Below are 20,656 nucleotides of genomic sequence, written 5' to 3' on the forward strand. Positions count from 1 at the left end.
ACATTTTTATAGACATAATATAAAGTGTCGACAACCTGTGCTAAGGTCACGAAAATATTATCGCAGTTTTCAATAATATGGTTGCGAATATAGAATATGTATATAGGCATCTAAACAAAAATTGTTCGTGTACCATATGCCATTTGGAATTTTATCTATAAATTTTATTACACGTGCTTATATTATTGACGATTTAGTTGCACACTTGTATTTCATAACAGATAATGAGTTTTTTTATTGTGAAAATATTGGTTTTAAATATTTGTACGCGTCATACTATTTTTATAGATGTAGGTATACATAATTTAAAATTCGTAAAAGTAAAGCTGTTATGTTTTATGCAGTTATCATGTGCACAGTATATAATTCATAATAATTTAATTCAAGTGGTTATTGTTCATACAATTATTTCCACTATAAACTTATATTTATTAATTTTAATCATACCGTTTCAGACAAATGTAATGCTTAGATATATGAAATTTATATTTTATATAGGTAGTAGGTACCTACGTTTTTATATGTAATCATCTCCTTCAGAACAAATCAATTGATTAACACAATATCTGCACAAAGAGGTTTGATTTATTTTAGATACTATGCAATTTAAATATGCTTTTTTATTTATTAATTTCGTATTCATACATACTGTTGTGTGTAGGGTTCGACGCATCGTTTATTAGTTATTACCTACCGCTGCTGCAGCCAACCGAATTGTTTAAGCTGCGTAAGTATGATATTATGCATGCACCTATATGAATAATATATTATTGAAAATGAAAATGCCTCGTAGGAATTGCTTACACAATAATATTTAATTTTCAAATAAATTTTACTCCTACATTTTTTAATATAGTTAATGTTACTCTTGTTGGTTTTTTTAAGTATACACATTGCTCAATGCGTACGGTTTGGTTTTAAAATATGAATGTACTAATATACTAATCCACTGAAATAGGTGCATATATATATATAATATATATTATATATTATGTATTAATATGTGCATACTGCATATTATTATACATAATAGTGGGGAACCTATATAACGTGAACGTTTCGCTTTTTAAGTGCAATTCTTGTATTTAAATATTTTATAGATTCGTTGGAAAAAAATAAAGGATATCAAAGTATGCAGTAATGCACTCATATACAAAATGAGACTATAATAGTATAATATAAGAATGAAAAAAAAAAATGCAAATTAATGGGAGTTGGAGTGCTGTTTTATTGCATACTCTAAACGCCGTGGCAACGTTCAAAACAAAAACACCATCTATATAATAATATACTTTTATAATTCACTAAGCAACATTCGAGTGGCGACGAATATACACGAATGGACAATTTTCTTTATAATATTTTTTTTCACGCCATAATAGTACGGTTTTGATCAAAATCACGGCGATAAGAGGCGAAAATTGAGACGGGACATGAAACAAATACATTCATCCGATTGTAACATTGTGCCCGCGTGTTTGAAATATTATATACCTATAAAAGCAAATGAAATATATAATATACATGCGCTTTCTTATACCTACCTTTATATACTTATATGTATGAACAGTCTCTGGAGAATTTATTCAAAACCCTATGAGATATGCTGTCTTGTTTACATAATCAATATTGTACCTATAGGTGGTCTTTTTGCTCGTTATGACAGATTTGAGTCACTTTTTTTCCATCTCTGTTCTCATCGAGTTCCTTTTTATTTTATTTTTACTATTTTTCTTTTTCCCAGTCCTTTTAACCACCCTCGACAGCAGCCTGCAGTAGAGGTATATACATATTTTTCTTATTTTAAATAAATAAATGTATAATTTACAATCCGTACTATTATAAAAACATTAAGTAAATTTGCTGATTTGAACAAACAAAAAACTGGATGGCGTGAAGTTAGGAGGCGTCCTACAGTGATACCTAGAGCAGTATATATATATATAGTTATGCTCACATAAATTCGTAATCCAATACTAATTGTTACTGTAAACGAAATACGATTCGAGAAATGTCCATAAATAAATAGGTACCTAGATAAATACATTTTTTTGTTTTGTTTTTTAACAATCATTATACGTATTTTTACTTTTATTATTTTTTTAATCCTTTTCCTTCAAACACAAATCACACTCAACAAACTAATTAAGCACTCGTAAATGTTTCAGAGATTATCTTTCCCGAATTATTACGAACATCGTTGTATATATCTGCAACTTAATTTTTAAATTCCGTAAAGCAAATATCCTCATTTAATTATAATATAATGCGTAAGTATAAATGATTAAAAATATTTTATTAAAAACAACAAAGTGTTAAAAGTTTCAAAAAGGAGTTTTAACTTTAGTCTATAGATACAATATAAATGATTAACATTATGTGTATACATATAAATAAATATTTGTTGGTACATTGAACAATTGAATAATTCAATAGATAGCGTACTTTTATTTTTATGTATTTATTATATAAAATGACTCATGAGTGACTATATCATACATTCTGAACAAATATAAAAAAAACGAATTTATGAGTTTTTTAATATTAAAACATTATTTTAATACTATTATAGGTATATATATATAGGTACCTATTCGAAACATTTTCACGTAACTCATAAAAAATAAAGTTACAGTCTTAGTTGTAGGTACCCATCGTGACCTTCATAATAGTAATTTTTATTTTTCCTTGTCAAATGGGAAAAATAAACGTTGCAATAATTTTTCCTGTCGACATAATATCATTATTTAAACTGTTCAAAGATTATAAAATGTATACACATTTTTTAAATTAAATTTATTAGAAATGTATCAGCATTATAATATAATATTCGCACTCTCTTACAAGTTTTTAAAAAGTATTATTAATTTTAATAAACTCTAACGCTTACAAAAACGCAATAATTGTTTCAAATTATGCACAACGCGATGTAATATATTTAATTAATATAAAGACCTATATGTTTAAAATCTATAACTCGAAACGTAATTATAATAAAGTTAGTTTGTTTCATAAATCATTGGTATACCAATACCATAATAACTTGAGTAAACCATATAGTTAACGTTCGTACTTTTATGTATACCTAATATATAATTTAGTTTAAAAAGTAATAATATACGCGTATATAGAAATAAATTTATAAATTGTACTGCCCACTCAGCATTCTGCGGTAACCTGGCACCTATATATATAAATACCAGGTGTACAAATGACTACATTATATTATTATAATTATTTATTTAGGTGTATTATTCAAATGTCGTAGCTATAATAATTTCTTTATATTTATATTATATAGGTACCTGCTATAATATACGTCATGTCGGACCAATACCGACACTGTCCAACAGTTGATCGTGAATATTATTCAGGTCGGGTAAGTACCGCAACGATCGAAACGATCGAGTCGTGAACGAATTAATAGTTAATAATATTAGATGTTTTATACCTACCTATATCAACCTATCGTGTTGAGAAGAAAAAAAAATCACGCAAAATATGTTACCTACTCAATTTTTATATATCGTATAAAACTTTGTTAACGGCTACCTCGATGGACAGATACAATTTTTCGACGTATCAAATTATAATAAACATTTATTTACTGTAAATTTATTAAATTTTAGGATCGGTTTTTTTCTCAGAAATCTTTAATTTATCAATAAGTTCTATTGTACCCTATGCACCCATAGTATATACCTATCTACCTATACCTACAACTATGTACAACATATTACGTTATATAAATAAATTGTTACAGGACTGAAACGGCAGCAGTGGATCGAGTAAAAAATTAAAACAGTAAAAACGTGGTTCGTACCTGCTCTGATCGATGATGGAAGGTTGCATCCATGAACGGGGAACGGACAGCTGCGAGTTGGCCAAAGGTTCTTCTTTGAGCCCTGTGACGGGGCCCCGGAGCTGGTGATGGTGGTGATGGTGATGATGGTGGTGCAGTCCGGATATACCACCGGGCGTCGTGGTATCCTGGTGATGGTGGTGGTGCAGGCCAAACATGAGGCCGGCCGCGGTGGCGTTCCGGTGATGGTTGCCCGGCGTGGCGTACAGCTTTCGGCCCCACGCGGCCACGGGGTCCAGTTCACCGCCACCGCCGCCACCAACGACGCCGTTACCGCCGACGACGCTGCCACCGCCGCCGTTACCGACATTGCCGACAACGACGCCGCCGCCACCGCCACCACCGCCACCCAGCGTGCCCAACGTTGACTGCCACGGTGCCGCGACCGCGGCGTCAGCGTCGCCGCCGGTCGCGCCCCCCGTCCAGTAGCCGGCGCCGGCCACCGTCCGTCCGTCTTCTTCCGTCGACACCACCGTGATGCCTTCCGGGCCCACCGCCGTCCTATACGTGTCCGTCAACGTGCGTTCGCGATATGTACGATCGGGTGATGTGTATTCGGACCGCGAGCTCGCGTTTAACGTGATAATTTTAATGCTGGATTAATATTCGTTGGTCTGCAACAGCAAGCGTGTTGAATATAAAATATATTGTATTATATTGCGTATGATACGTGGACGTTAGTCGGACGACCGGCGTCCCGCGGTAATAGATTAATAAACGAAAAGAAAAAAAAAACCGTAGAACAAAATTAATTAATTTTTAACAATGACGAAAATTTTATTCCCGGCGGTGCAGTGGCGATCAGGCGCGAGTGTACCATGACATGATAATAGTATACCGTTGTGTGACGCGTACGGGACGTCTTGCAAGGAAACGTTGAGGATATGCAATAAAAATAAATTCTCGGCCCGTGTGCACAGCGACTATGGTCGTCCCGGTGGGAGTGCGCGCGATACTCTAAACGCATCGCCGCCGAAACGTTCCCGCGGACAGTGTGACGTGATCGCGTGCGTGCGCGTACGTGGGCGCGCAGGCGCGTCTGTGCCCGCCCCACGCGGCCCGCCGTGCACTACCGCCGTCCGGCCGTGTCCGGTGCTGGTGTGTGCGTTGGCAGCCGCAAGTGTGTGCGTGAGCGTTTGGCCACGTCCACGCGGCCGCGGCCACGCCTACCGGCCGGCAGTGCCCGGGCGTTGGCGACTCCGCCTGCCGGCCAATCGCTAGTCGCCTTCGCCGCTGGCCGTCGTCCACCGGCGGCGTGTCGGTACTCGCACACCGGCCGACGCTGCCGCGCCACGCGGACGCCGAACGCGCGCGCGACTGTCCACCGCCGCCGTCACGCGACAAGACTCGTGGTGGCGGCAACAACGACGAACTTATACTTACTTACGTGGGCGCACAACAATTTTATGCTATATGACGTAGGTACCTTATACCGTAAATATACCTAATTTTTTGAGTGTATACTTTACTGGTTTACTTATCTGCAGGGCGCAATTTTAAAGAGGTATAACTAGAGAGCTGCTGAATAGATTATCTTTTTTCCACTTAGTCTTGTGATCATGGATTAGCAATTTTATCTCCACTACACAACCCTTCATAAAATAATCACGAATTTAACAATGATGGCTTTGCCCCTATACCTATATATTGATTATTTTTAATACAGGTGCCTAATATTTTAAGAACAATATTTTATTTGTTATATAAGGTATGGTTAATCAAATCACCAAGAACATAAATTATTAGGATGCGCTAATTTCAAAACTTAGGGTGCAGCTATAAGCACATCTAAGCTCCCCCCAAATTGCGCCCATCATGGCTCGAATATAAGTAATTTTCCGAAAATATGACTTCTATATATTATATATTAGCCATTCATTTTTCCTCCCTTGTCCGATGGGTACCTATCTATATAATGTACCTACTTGCCTATCCTGTACTATACGACTGTGTTGTTATATTACTTCACCGTTTGTATTATTACGTATTTTTCCCTGCGCAAGAGCGGTCGTTTTAAATTATTAATATTCCTCCGACGCTCGCACACACGCGGCCGATTCACTTTTCCTATAATATATCACATCAATAATTCACCCGTCAGATATATTATATACTTACATTCATATATATATATATATATACGTATGTATCGTATATAATGTATATACATAGTTACACCGACCTATACATACGCGAGCAGCACGCGATGGAAAAAGGGAGCGAGGTTAAGGATTACGTTAAAAATATTTACTCATCCTCCTTCCCCCACCCCTATCAACGTTTCGCAGGGCCATACACGTCTTATTGTTTCCCTATCCAAAGCATATACCTATACACTGAATATTATATATATATATATATCTCCTAATGCTAATATTCGTCGCTAAAATAGCACGACTGCAATATCTGATTATATAATATATATACCTAATATATACAATACATTTTATACTTCCCCCTTTTCGCACTGCTGCTACAGCAACGATATTATACGCATATGATGCCATGATGTCATATACATCTATACTCTATAACTAATATTATAAAGAGGAAAGATTTGATTGTTTGTATTGAATAGGCTCCGAAACTACAGAACCGATTTAAATGAAATTTGGTTCATAGATAGTTTAGACACTGAGAAAAAACATTGGCTACTTTTATTACTAAAAAAGGGCTGTAAGGGGTTGAAATGGGCTTAGAGGGGCTGTAAGAGGCTATACTGGTTCGAATGAAAAATTATTTTTTTGTTGAATAGTCCATTCATTGAGGAAAGTCATAGGCTATATAACATCACGCTACATTCAATTAATAGAAATGCTCAAACAGGGATTTTGAGATTTATGATGGAAATATTTGTTTATAAATGATTGCTATTGGTTATAGGAGAAATAATTAATAGAAATAGTATTTATTTATTATTGGTTGCTATTGGTTAATCGGGCAGATCAGGTACAAGCATGCATCAAATCGAATTTTCACACATTGCCTACCAGGGTGGCTGAGTTGCACTTACTGCAGTGAGTTACACCAAAAAGGAGTTGAACAATCACAATTTGTTTAAGAGTTGTCATTTTTTACGGGCCACAAAGTGTACAGGATCAGCTATAGCCTATATTAAAATATATACGTTTGTGTGCAGATCTCTGTGAAGAAGATAGGCTAATTTAAAAAGAGTTAAATTTGGTTTTTATTTGTCGGAATTTAGTACGTTTAGGTTAGGTTAGGACTATGTATTAATTGATTACATTAATCCGCCGTATTATATCAAAATAAACTTGGTATAACTTTGATACTTTAGAGTTAAATCATACACTTACGTACAAACCGCACTGGGTCCGCGATCTACCGCAGGTAGATTGCCTACCTGATAATATACTGCTGCGAATCAGAATTTTCATTCCAGGCATCAGAAAAGTTAAGATAAATTTTGAACACCGTACACCGAATATTAAATAACGAATTGAACAAAGTTTGAGTCATATAGAGTTGGTACATTTAACGGGCAACGAAGTGCACAGGATCAGCTAGTTATATATATATATATATATATATATATATAGTTATAGTTATAATATATACCTAAAATAGTAAAATATAATACTAGACAGGAGGGCTATTAGTATATACCTAAAATAGTAAAATATATAATATGTATATACTATTATAATATTCTGTAGTATATATATTTCCAATTCCAATATAGCTGCTGCAGCAGGTGTGGTATATTCGGCAGTGATTGGCAAATTATAGGGTCGAGCACGGAGTACCAATGCATATTTAGATTGGTATGTGATATTAAATATATATAGGTATGTACAAGTATATATAGATAGCATATTATATATTAGGGATGAAAACCAAAACAAGTTTGGTGGTTCGGGTTTTTAAACCCGGTTTTTTATATTACGGTTTTGCTCACCGGTTTTATTACCAAAATAAAAGTCTTAGGTTTTGGTTTTGGTTTTAAAAACTAGTTATGAACTACAAAGGTTTTGGTTAATCATTCATACATGCAGGTTATATATAAAAAAAAAATGTTGACAATACCTTTTCACTTGGGTTTTGGGTTCATAGGTATTAGGCGGTACTTCACAGACTATAGGTACAAAACTATTTCCTGCATACAATATACAAATAATTAAAAAAAATCTTAAATTTATTATTTACTAATCAATAACGACTATATTTTATATTAAACTAGAAATAATACTAGGAGTCTGGATAATTGTAAAAAATTTATGACTTTAGTCTTTTTGGTTTTTATCAATATAAAATATTTTTTTTTTTTATTTTTAAAAGAAATTTACAATCTATACCTTAGGCACAATAAGTAAATGTGAACAGAATATATATAAGGTATCAAAACAATTAATATTAATAATAAAAACAGTTTACAATAAATTATATAATACATGTTACGTTTGATGAGAGCAGCCACCCATTAATGACACTCTCAGATATAAAATATAAAACTATAACCTTCATAAACAATATGTTTAATATAATATACAAATTTTAGGGGTATTAGTAATATATAGCACTAGAAATAAATAACATTCTAGGTAGTTATTTCTATCTTGTAATTTATATAATTTATAATGTTATATTCAAATAATTGTTAATTCAAAGCAATTGTGTTACACAAAGTTTTATACCTATATGCTTTCAATGAAATCACAATGCCGAATATTATTAAACGCAATATCCTTATTAGCTGTAAGCAATAAACCATAATTTAATATAGGTATCAACATTTAACTATTTAAGTATAAAAAAGTTATATAATAATTTCATGTTATTGAAATTAAATTACAAATATCAAATACCACATTTCAGAATCGTGAAATAATAATTAATTAAATATTTAATTTACATAGGTAATAATTAATCTATGATTTTTCCCAATCAATACGAGTTACGACGACTGGTAGACGTCCGACACTTAAATATATAATAAATATATAATATATAATGAATATAATATAATATATAAGTAATAAACTAATAACTAATAAATGTAAACATTATTTAATCAAACTTGTCACTAACAACAATTAATTATTAAATATCCTGGAAAATTTTAAATCATAATTTTCTTAGTGGGAACCTACCTGCATATTATAGTTATTTATTAGTTTATTTTAATACTATTATATAATAAGTGGAATTCAATTAATAATTATTATACAGAGAATTGTATAGTCTAACCGTTATATATTCACAGAATACCGACGGACGTTATATTTTCGGATATTCCTAAATTACATGAGAATCCATTAATCCGTTCGATATAAAAAACCGGTTAACCACTAATCAAAAAAACAGTTTCAGTTTGGGTTACCGTTCAAATAATCATCGGTTTCAATCTCGGACTTGGTAACCTCTAACCACTCTCTTGTTTTATTGCTCCCGCTCTGGTTGCGGTTAAGATAAACCGTTAAAACCAATTATTAACCGGTTGTATCCGGTTTCCGTCCCTGGTATATATATTATATAAACGAACGGATATAGGCTAACTATTTCATACTTTCGTGCGCGAGCAGTATAAGTATATATTAATAATAATAATATATACTGGATGATCCATTAAACGTAAGTCTCATTATTTAAAAAAAACTATTAACGTTTTTTAAAGTATTTAATTTACATATAAATTATAATATTTAATTTTAAGTGGTTTAAAAACAACATATTTTTTATAACGTATTTTTATGGTTATTTTTTAAAAAAAAAAATTAGGTTTTTTTGACAACCTGCATTTTTAATTCTTTCCTCCAAAGCAAAATATTTTTTGGAGTTCTTGATGTATACAAATCAGTAGAGCTCAGTGTGAGGTACAGAGGTAGATACTCTGCAAAATATTGGTCCAGCACTCAGCACTCCACTAATTTTAAAAACTTTAAATACTTGTATAACTAATATATACGCTACTTGTCAGAAATTTGATTTTTATAGATCGAAATGCTCAGAATAATATGAAATTAAAAACGTAGCTTGTCATTAAAAAAGGGAAAAACTTAAAAAACAATAACGATAAAATTATAGTATAATATAAATGTTTTTTTTATTATTATTTATTATAACTGCCTCGGTGACTTGGGACATTGGGTACATTGCAGAATATCAATTGAGGAATCATTTTAAAATATCATAACTTAGAGAAACAGGGTAAAAAAAAATAGAAAAACAATAAACTACATATACCTAAAGAGATAAAAATATAATTCTAAATTTTTATAGAATAATGTAAAATAAATATGTTCAAAAATGTTATCGTTTTTTTTTTTCTTAAAATAATGTTTGTCTATACACATTTGATATATTAAATAGTGTAATACTTACATATACCATACTTTTATTACATACCTATAAAAGTATAGACTACGCTCTTTGCAACTATAATATAATATAGCCATGTCGAATTTTTTGAAATCCTTTCAGGGGTTGGAGGAATTACTCATACATTGAATTTATTTTTTAAATTCCTGAAGATTGTTACAAAATATCTTTATATACTCCATTTAAGAATCATTTTTTATGACAATTAAAATTTAAAAATAATTTTTATCGTACTGCAGAATTATATCTACTTATTTTAAAGTTTTTTCTTTATTTTACCATTATCCAAATTATTTGTCATATACTACACCAGTAAAGGGGCTATTATACGTTGTAGGTAGTATGCAGTTGTTAAAATCCGAATATTAAACCTTGGTAAAATGTATTATATAATATAATATTAATATACCTATATTGTTGCAATACGCGCATTACCTAGCTATAAAATATATAAGGAAGTTTTACATCATGTCTTCATCAGCCCACGTGTTGATTCCTCGTCGGAAAACCAGGTACCAGAATATTAGTTGAATAATATATTCCTACGAAAAATGATGATGTTTAAACCACATGCGCTGACCGGCTCTGGAAAAATTGAATCTAGCGGACCATATGTCCATATGAGTACATAACCTCATATTACACAATCAAATTAAACTCATCTCTGAATGCACAATATGGCCCACGATTTTTTTTTTGTTAGGAACAGTGGCAAATAATTATGTGTTGCTGAGGATATTTCTGAGGACTCACCCACCTACAAATATTTATTAGACAATTTAAATTACAAATTATAGTTCGGTAAAATTTTACGACCGTAATCGATAACTGAGTATACTAGTAATTATGTATACTTTTATTCATATTAGTTGATAATAATCAATGATTGTCAAATACCAGTATACTACATGTCAAAGAGGAACAGGAAATAGGAACTTATATTAATAGTTTAGCGTTTCTCTTGAATGGAGAAGCCATCCACTGGTGTGACACTCTGAAATTTAGGTTGTAATTACAATCACACAGAAGTATGATGAGTGGAGTGGGGAGGTTACATTGAGGGAAGACTTTTGCAGACAGTGTTCTAGAAAGTTAACACCTAAGATATAAGATAGGTAGGCATAAGGTATATGTTTTATTTGGTACTTATTTGTGTTATGCCTAACCTAACCTATCCTATCCTTTTTTTTTTTTTTTTCCAGTTTATAACCGACGGCGCCGCGGGAACTGCTTTCGCATTACTGCCGCGACGCCGCCATCGTTTATTATACTTAAAAGAAATGATGTACAATTTATGTATAATGTTTTACACCTGTTTTATGGGTCCTCTAAGGGCGCACATTTAAATTAGTTTTTACATATTATCAAATAAAGATACATTGTGGCTGAAGGCCTGCTGTTTGCATTGTGGGTTCTCGACCCGGCTGCGCTGCCCGCCGGTCTTGTCTTCTCGTTCTGGTGATTCTCGGCCCGGATTGATCGTCGGCCGGCTTCTAACTCGTTCGTCGCGTCTTCTCCCTGATGTTCTGGAGTGTGCGTGTCGCCGTTGTTGGTTTGCTAGTTTTCCTTCTGATCGTTGTTGTTGTACTCGTCGTTCCCAGGAGCTTTGCGGTCCGCGGCACCTCCTGACACCGCATCCGCGGCCCCTCTCACGCTCAATCGCGATCACCCGGACGGTGACCAACCGTGCTGTGGGTGTCCTAATAATGTCCCGGGGCACGCCAGCCACTGTGGGACAGTTTCGGATGAGGTGATTGGGGGTGCGGGTGGGTGACGGTGTGGTGCCGCTTGCTGCTAGTCTCCCGGATTTCCGTCTTCGGCTGGTGTTCTATCGGTGGCGATGTTGGCCCTGTGTGGTCGGTTGATGACTGCCGGTGTTTGGGTTTATACAGTTTTCCTTCTGTTTCCTCCGTGTCTAGTGTTGCTGCGTGCTGCTCGGTGCGTCGGCTGACCGGTCGGCGGTTTCTTGAGGCGTTCTGACTAGCGCCCTTTCTCATCAATCGCGATCGCCCGGACGGTGACGAATCGTGCTACGGGCGTCCTACTAATGCCCCGGCGCACGCCTGCGCTGCAGGGCAGTTTCGGATGATGATACTGGGGCGCTGAGTTTACTAGCCCCTGGGTCTCCGTCTAACCTTCCCGGTTGTCTTCGCATCGAGCCTTCGGTCTGTTGTCGGTGGTTGGAGGGCGATGTTGGCCCTCTCTGGTCGCTGGTGTTGACCCGCCGGTGTTCGGTTTTATACAGTTTGCCTTCTGTGCCTCCCCCGTTGGCCGGAACCGGAATTCCGTTTCCAGTCGACACCACGTGGAGGTGGGGGTAGGACTCTGCCGACCAACCTATCCTATCCTAACCTTTTTTTTTTTTTTTTTTTTTTTTCCTGTTTGAACCGACGACGTCGCGGGAATTGCTTTCGCATTACTTCCGCGACGCCGCCATCGTTTATTGAAATTAATAATGTAACATTATATGAATTTAATAACACACCTTTTGTTTTTTTGTCCCTTAGTGGGCGCACATTAAAGTTAATTTTTAACATTTTATTAAGAAATGACATTGTTGGCTTAAGGCCCGCTGGTTGCTTTGGTAGACTTCTCGACCCGGCTTTGCTGCCCGCCAGTCTTGAAGTCTCGTTCGTTGTCTTCCCGGCCCGGCTTGTTAGCCAGTCGGCCTCGGGTCTCGTGCGTTGCCGTTCTCCTTCATTTGTTTTGGAGTTCGCGTCTCACCGGTGACGGTTTGGTCAGTTTTCCTTCTGTTTCCTCCGTTCGTAGATCTTCGTGCTGCTCGGTGCGTAGACTGACCGGTCGGCGGTTTCTTGAGGCGTTCTGACTAGCGCCCTTTCTCATCAATCGCGATCGCCCGGACGGTGACGAATCGTGCTGCGGGCGTCCTACTAATGCCCCGGCGCAAACCTCCGCTGGTTAGGTCAGGGCAGTTTCGGATGATGATACTGGGGCGCTGAGTTTACTAACCCCTGGGTCCCCGTCTAACCTTCCCGGTCGTCTGTGCTTCGAGCCTTCGGCCTGTGTTGTTGTCGGTGGTTGGAGGGCGATGTTGGCCCTCCCTGGTCGCTGGTGTTGACCCGCCGGTGTTCGGTTTTATACAGTTTTCCTTCTGTTTCCTCCGTGTCTGGTATGCTGCGTGCTGCTCGGTGCGTCGACTGACCGGTCGGCGGTTTCTTGAGGCGTTCTGACTAGCGCCCTTTCTCATCAATCGCGATCGCCCGGACGGTGACGAATCGTGCTGCGGGCGTCCTACTAATGCCCCGGCGCAAACCTCCGCTGGTTAGGTCAGGGCAGTTTCGGATGATGATACTGGGGCGCTGAGTTTACTAGCCCCTGGGTCCCCGTCTAACCTTCCCGGTTGTCTTCGCATCGAGCCTTCGGTCTGTTGTCGGTGGTTGGAGGGCGATGTTGGCCCTCTCTGGTCGCTGGTGTTGACCCGCCGGTGTTCGGTTTTATACAGTTTGCCTTCTGTGCCTCCCCCGTTGGCCGGAACCGGAATTCCGTTTCCAGTCGACACCACGTGGAGGTGGGGGTAGGACTCTGCCGACCAACCTATCCTATCCTAACCTAACCTAACCTAACCTAACCTAACCTAATAATCTATTGAAATAACTTTTATTGAAAACAGTCCAGTCATTTTTTGAAGCTATTAACTTCGGATAAACCAACATCCAGTTTTAGTTGTACCTGTACCCCATTTCGCCCGCCAAAAAATTAAAAAAAAAAATGTATATTATATAAGTATATTTTGGGTTTAGTGTATCTATACCTAGGTACCTCAGTTCACAGATAAATTTGAGTAGCTTTGCGAACTAAATCGACCAAGGTGAACAATTTATTTGTGGTGGATTAAAAATGGTAAAGCACGCTTGGTATAAATCGAACTGGTTCAAACTAGTTTTTAAACATTCCTGTTATCTCCGATGACAATTCGAAATTTTCACAAAATTGGTCAAGTAATTTTTGAGAACCTATATAATAACTTAAAATATACGTTCAACTGTCATATTTGTTTTAAGATATAATATCTTTATTCGAAACTATAAGCGTGCAACGATTTGATGGATGTTTTTACCTCATCTGCCAGAGTAACTAATTGCAAACATTTAAAATACTACTTTTTACTAATTATTTCTCCTTAACCAATAGCAACCATTTATAAACAAAAATTTATATCGTATATCTCAAAATACCTGTTTGAGCACCTCTCCGGGTTGAACCAACTGGGTGTCTAATTGTAAATCTAAACCATTCAGGGACTCACTCAAAAACACATAAAAAATGTCCAGTGATTTAGGAGGAGTTCAATGACATACAGACAAACATGTATTTTTATTTATATAGACATAGATTGTTATTATTTTCGGTCACCCAATAAATTTCACCAAGGAAAATTACTATACATTAAAACCCTCCCCTTGACTGGACCGATTTATTAGTGAAAACCGTATTAAAATAAGTAGAGTTCTTTTCGAGATATGCTTGTACATACAAAAAAGGGACAGTGTTTCTATACTATATTACTCATTTTATATATATATAAACTTTCCTCTTGAATCACTCTATCAATTAAAAGAAACCGCATCGAAATCCGTTGCGTAGTTTTAAATATCTAAGCATACAGAGAGAAAACTGAACTTTGTTTTATAATATGTTAAGATTAAGATAATGGGTTCAATGACGTATAAGTGTATAACTGTAATTATTAACCTAAAATATTTGTACGTATGTGGTATGTACAAAAACGGTAATTTCACTATCACCTTTTTCTCAAAATATGTAGCGTCCCTCCCCTCCCTCGGGGAAAATCCCGGTGTCCCGGTGGGCCTATCCATCCCTGAATCTTACACACTGCTGCAGACACAATACATATAAACACACTGTATCTACAGCTGAGACTAAACACATTCTTCATAATATTTTAAATGCACTCTATTGATTGTATGACGTGCTATGTCGATGTTATCAAGCAGTACCTACCCATATATTATAATATATGGCAAATGGCTATGTATAAATTTAATTTTAATAAAAATATTCGTTTTACCATGGATACACCTATACGTCGAATAGGTATATCTATGTCACGCGCATTGAGTCACGTATACAAATCGATTGGCGTTTTACCCAATTATACCGTTGTCGGCTACAATAATATAATACCACTGCATATTCAGAGGTGTCCTAAGGGATAGCGAAGGGGCTCATTCACCCTTTCTCCAATGATCTTTTTTTGTATTATACTATTCATAATGGATACTTATTTGTCTCGCAAAATAAATAATATATATATAATTTGTATAAACACCCAGTTTTCCCACCCCACCCCTAGAAATCGGTAGGTATGTGGATGATGCCACTAACTAACATGACACCGATAGATATAATGCTTATCAAGCTGCTATTATATAAACACATTACCTATTGGTATTTTATTATATAATTTCTAGTTGCACCAAAAAAGTGAATATATAAGTGAACACCAAGTATTATTTATTAATTTTTTTAATTAAATAATTTAACTGTGAATAAACATAATATTATGACTTGATTAATTGGTTATAGGTACACACATAATTTTAAATATAAATTCGTATGTTATATACATAATATATAAGTTATTTCTAGTCCCTTTTTTTTAAAAAAATAAAATAAATAATATGTTGTACTCTATATATTTATACATAGGTAAGGTATATTATATAATATATTGTATCAGGGACTGGAACCTTGATGATTTGTACGGTTTCAGTCCTGGTTCCAGAAAAACTAAAATGTCGGTTCTGGTTCCGGGTTGGTTCCAAGAAAAGCTAAATTTGATTTTGGTTCTTAAAAAATTAAAAATTTGTTACGTGTTTTAATTTTATACATATGTAAAAAAAATTGTAAATTAAAAGTGTTGGTTCTGGTAAAGTCCCAGTTAGGTTATAAAGGTTCTTGTAAGGTTTCGGTTCCAAATATTCAAATGGTTTCGGTTCCAAAACCAGTTATTTTCGATAAGGTTCCAGTCCCTGTATTTTATAGGTATTTTGGCTGTATATATATATATAATATAGCTTTATTATTTTAAATGTGAGCTTACTTCTAATAATCTAGTATAATATATGTCTGTAACTGTAATAATTGTACACCTATGCTATATTGTAAGTATATAAATCATAATTATTTACATGGATACTATTAACTATACCATATACATTTAAATTATACATAGGTATATATATATATATATATCTTTTTTTTTTTACAATATTTATTTATACAATCTGGAAATGTGTTTTTTTTACAATAAGTACAAGCGTTGTGGGAGTTGATGGGTCAGAGGCATGAAGGAAGAATCCATCCAGTGATGGAACTTCTTGACAGATTTAATATAGGTATTTAACATATTATTACCTTTGCAATTTCAGGGAATGGATTTTTTTAAAAATTAAACTAGACGTAGGTAACGCAATGTTAGAATTATAAGGAATAGATACTATATAGATATAATAGTATATTATTTTGCTGATCATATCATTTATGAACTTGTATATTATCTTCTCAAATTAATTTATTTCTTTGGCCTATTAAAATAAGTGGTTTTAAAATTCTAACTTTTGTTTTAAAGTACATACCTTCCCACTAATAATTTAAGCTAACCTTAATTTATACAATTTGGTTAGTCAAAAATCAATGTTTATTACAACATAATATTATGTATTATTTTTGTTATTATTTCTTGGTGGGTTTTTATGCATATTAAATTATTACAATATAAATTAAAATACATTATTATGTGATTTTTAAACAACTGTAGGTATATATTTTATGATAGTTAATCTTTAAACTAAAATTGTAATCAATTAACTCTATGGGCATTATCATTGATTAAATGATAATCAATGTTAATATTACTTATCAATTTTGAAATTAATTAGTTAGTTTTTCAATGTAGGTATTATCAGTGCAAATAAAATAATACGTGACATCTTCTATGATCTGCAAAAATTCATTGGTGAATGAAATATATAAGTTTAATGTATGGGTATAATAATATAAATATATCTAGTATACCTAACAAACTATACCTACACATAGTTGAATTAACCAACGGTTATCATAAATTATCAAAATTTGTACCTAATGTGAAACAAATAATTAAATATTATTTACTATGTTGTAACTTAAATCAACGTATAAATATTGATTATTGATTAGTAGTATAATTTCTAATATTTGATTTCTAACGCATATATCTTTTTTGTACCTATGTAGACATGTGGGATAGACATTTAAATAGTATAGATATACAAAAAATTATATCATAATTTTATTATAATACATATAAACTTTAAAATGTTAAATTTTCGAATGTTTACAAATAGTTTAAAAATAGTCTAAGTAGTTTTGATATTATACTACGAAAAACCACCCTCAATCTAAAGTATTTTTTTTGTTAAAAATGTGTCTTCACTCACACACATAAAAATAACTTCATTGTAAAAAAAATATAGGCAGGTACATCCAATACTCACCTAGAGTATAAAATAAGTTTGTATAGCACAGGAATCAAGACATTGAATTACTAATTATTAGAAAATTTAATCATAAATCATTGTTATTCACTCATAAGTCAATAACGCATAGCGTAGAAACGGTGTGAATATATTCGTCATATAAATAACCTAAAATTAGTCTAAATATTTATAAGTTCACTGTGAATAGAAAATTAGAAAATTGGAAAATGATAAGTTAAGTACCTAACAGTAGAATGTTTCAAGTTTATACTGCTTTTATTTTTTGAAAAATAACGAGATTTGACAGATTTTATAAAGATTTGAAGTATAAACATAAAAAAAAAAAATCGTGACTGAGTTTCCAATAATAATTAAATAAGTACTATAGTATTCATTTTTATTAAATTATCTTATTCTAATTTCAACTTTGACTAAAGATGCCTTATATTAGATTATACAAATTTCAGTTATCAATTGGATTTGGTGACAAATAAGCCAATTACTTTTTAAATCATAATATTCTCTAGTAAAATTAAATTGGTTTTTGTCCACTACGAACAATTAATGGTCAACTTGGTATTCAGTATGTAATATTTGTAATGTTATTCAATTTATAGTTGTCTTTATACCGTGTATTGCAGAAAACATACATCTCCTGTGGCTATAATACTTTTAGCTTCTTTCAAAATGTGTTAATTTATCTTTATCGTTCGTCTTTGCCGCATGACTTCAGAATAGCGTTTAAATCCCACATTTACCGTAAATTGCTCTTTTTCGTTTGGATTTGTGACATCCCTTTTATTGATTCTAAAATTGAATCCTTTCACAATTCCCTTTCATAAGAAAAAAAATATTTTGTCATCTATAATAGGTACTAAAATGTGATTTTTTCTTTTATTATATTTTACCATTTACAAATTTTCTTATTATATTATATTATATTCAACTATTTTAAGCTGAACTCTGTTAGATTTTTTCTTACTGTCATTACTTGTTATTATTATTATTATTTATCCACTGCAGTGTTTGGCACTGAATAATAAGTACTCTTGCTCTACGACACGAGGTTCTTCCTCAGTGTAGAGTAACTTCTAGTAATATTTTTCACATATTGTATACTATTATATTTTTTTGTTACTAGAAATAAATAAATAAATAAATAGGTATATTCATATAAATTTATAAATCGTATATTTGTATGATCAAATGTGAAAGTTAGACATTTAACGAGAGTTTAATGAACATATATAGTTCTGTCTATATAAATAATAATAATAATAATAACAACAATAATTGATTATTTGTCTAACTATATTTGACTGAGTCAAACTGTAACTACTATAAATATTATAGCTATGTACTTGTATTTAATAAACAAAATTGAAATTGTATTTAATTAGTAATCACTAGTTTAATTATTCTTATTTTTATACAATTGTAATAATCGTTTTAAAATCTAAATTAAAGTAAAAGTTATTTTAATACACTATAATTTTTTCAAGTGATATTTTGTTGTTAAAAGTTCATTAACTTGTCACGGGGTTGACTAAGCCATGCTGATATCAAGGGTGTGATTTAAACTTTTAATTGAAGTTCCCTGGAGTTTTAGCTTGTGAAACATACCGAGTGCGGAAACAAAAAAATGTTTGTTAGCCTGATGAATAATTGAATATAAAAAAAAATAATTAAAAACTGTTTTATTCATTTTCCGGTCATAGGTAATTTGACATTTTCAAAAGCAATAACTTATGAAAATAAATGTATTTATATATGCATCTAAGATTCACTGAATTCAACTTGTCATTTATTAAAATCAAGTAGATACGTGTATAGTTATATGTAACGTTTTAATCATTATATTTAATAAATAATTTATATGTTATATTTTGTAATTCGTGGTTTATACCCTACAGGGACCTTATTTCGGAAGCCCACATTCAAACAGTATACATAATGATTATTTTGACAGTACCTAAACACTTATATTATTTCGAAAAATATTAACGTTATTGATAATGATTTAGATTCTGAGCTGAACGATAAAAACTAATAACAATAATATATTTATTTACCGATACCATAATAATAATTTATAATATAGTAAACTGTAATTTTTTTTACAAAAATTAATTCAATCTACTGTATTACTAATATAATAATAGCTACATTGCCTATATAATATAATAGTAATATTATATACCTACTATAGTTAATATAGTAGCAATATAATTATAATATAAATACAATAAAATATAAAATATATACTTGGTTATATAGAGTGATAGTTGTTTCCATTTTTGAATGACAAGTATTATCCATTTAAAAATTTTAGTATCTGAGTGGAGTGATGTATTTACAATGATGTTTTTTTGTGTGTCTGTCACCATGTTGACAGTACCTAATACAAATGCTCCAATATTCAACATTGAGGGTAGTTTCTGGTAGATAATCAAATCGCGTTGGTACTTTGAGGGAGTCAAAAATAAAAAATGCATTGTGTTTTTTTAGAACAATTGGGTAAAAAATAGAATTAAAATAAAAATAGTAAAAAGTTACTAAAAATATTACCTAAGGAAAAACAGGAATTTCTATTCAATAACAGATTTTAATTTTTTCTCTATTAGTTAAAAATGGATAAATGTAATGATTTGAATTTTTCATCCAACATTTATATTTGTCATCTTCTAAACATGATAAACATTTCAAAAGGCTAGCTCATGGACTTCTCATGTCAAAAGACGAACCTGTCATATAAGCGACGAAGCTTATGGCCAACCACTGACGGTCAAATATATCCTGAATCCTGATGGAATGCCGTCTCCTGTTCGTAGGAGCAAATAGACCTCAAGTTGATCGAAACTCTTGACTCAACCCTCGGACCCAACCCAGACCTGAACAAGAAAATTCTGAAATTTCTAAAAATAACTAGACAAAATGTAATCGTATTGTCAAA

At 33.1% G+C, this 20,656-nt stretch overlaps 1 protein-coding gene across 1 annotated transcript in view; it reads right to left on the reverse strand.

Annotated features, from left to right (window-relative positions):
- The window catches only part of LOC132935942 (transcription factor collier-like), a 96,116-nt gene extending 90,808 nt beyond the window's left edge, over nt 1-5,308 (reverse strand). Inside the window, 1 exon segment of the mRNA XM_061002592.1 lies at nt 3,824-5,308. Coding sequence (XP_060858575.1) covers nt 3,824-4,020 — 197 coding nt within the window. The 5' untranslated portion in view covers nt 4,021-5,308.
- Nucleotides 5,309-20,656: the final 15,348 nt, after the last annotated feature.

This window comes from Metopolophium dirhodum, chromosome 1 (assembly GCF_019925205.1).
Source record: "Metopolophium dirhodum isolate CAU chromosome 1, ASM1992520v1, whole genome shotgun sequence".
Classification (NCBI taxonomy): Eukaryota; Metazoa; Arthropoda; class Insecta; order Hemiptera; family Aphididae; genus Metopolophium; species Metopolophium dirhodum.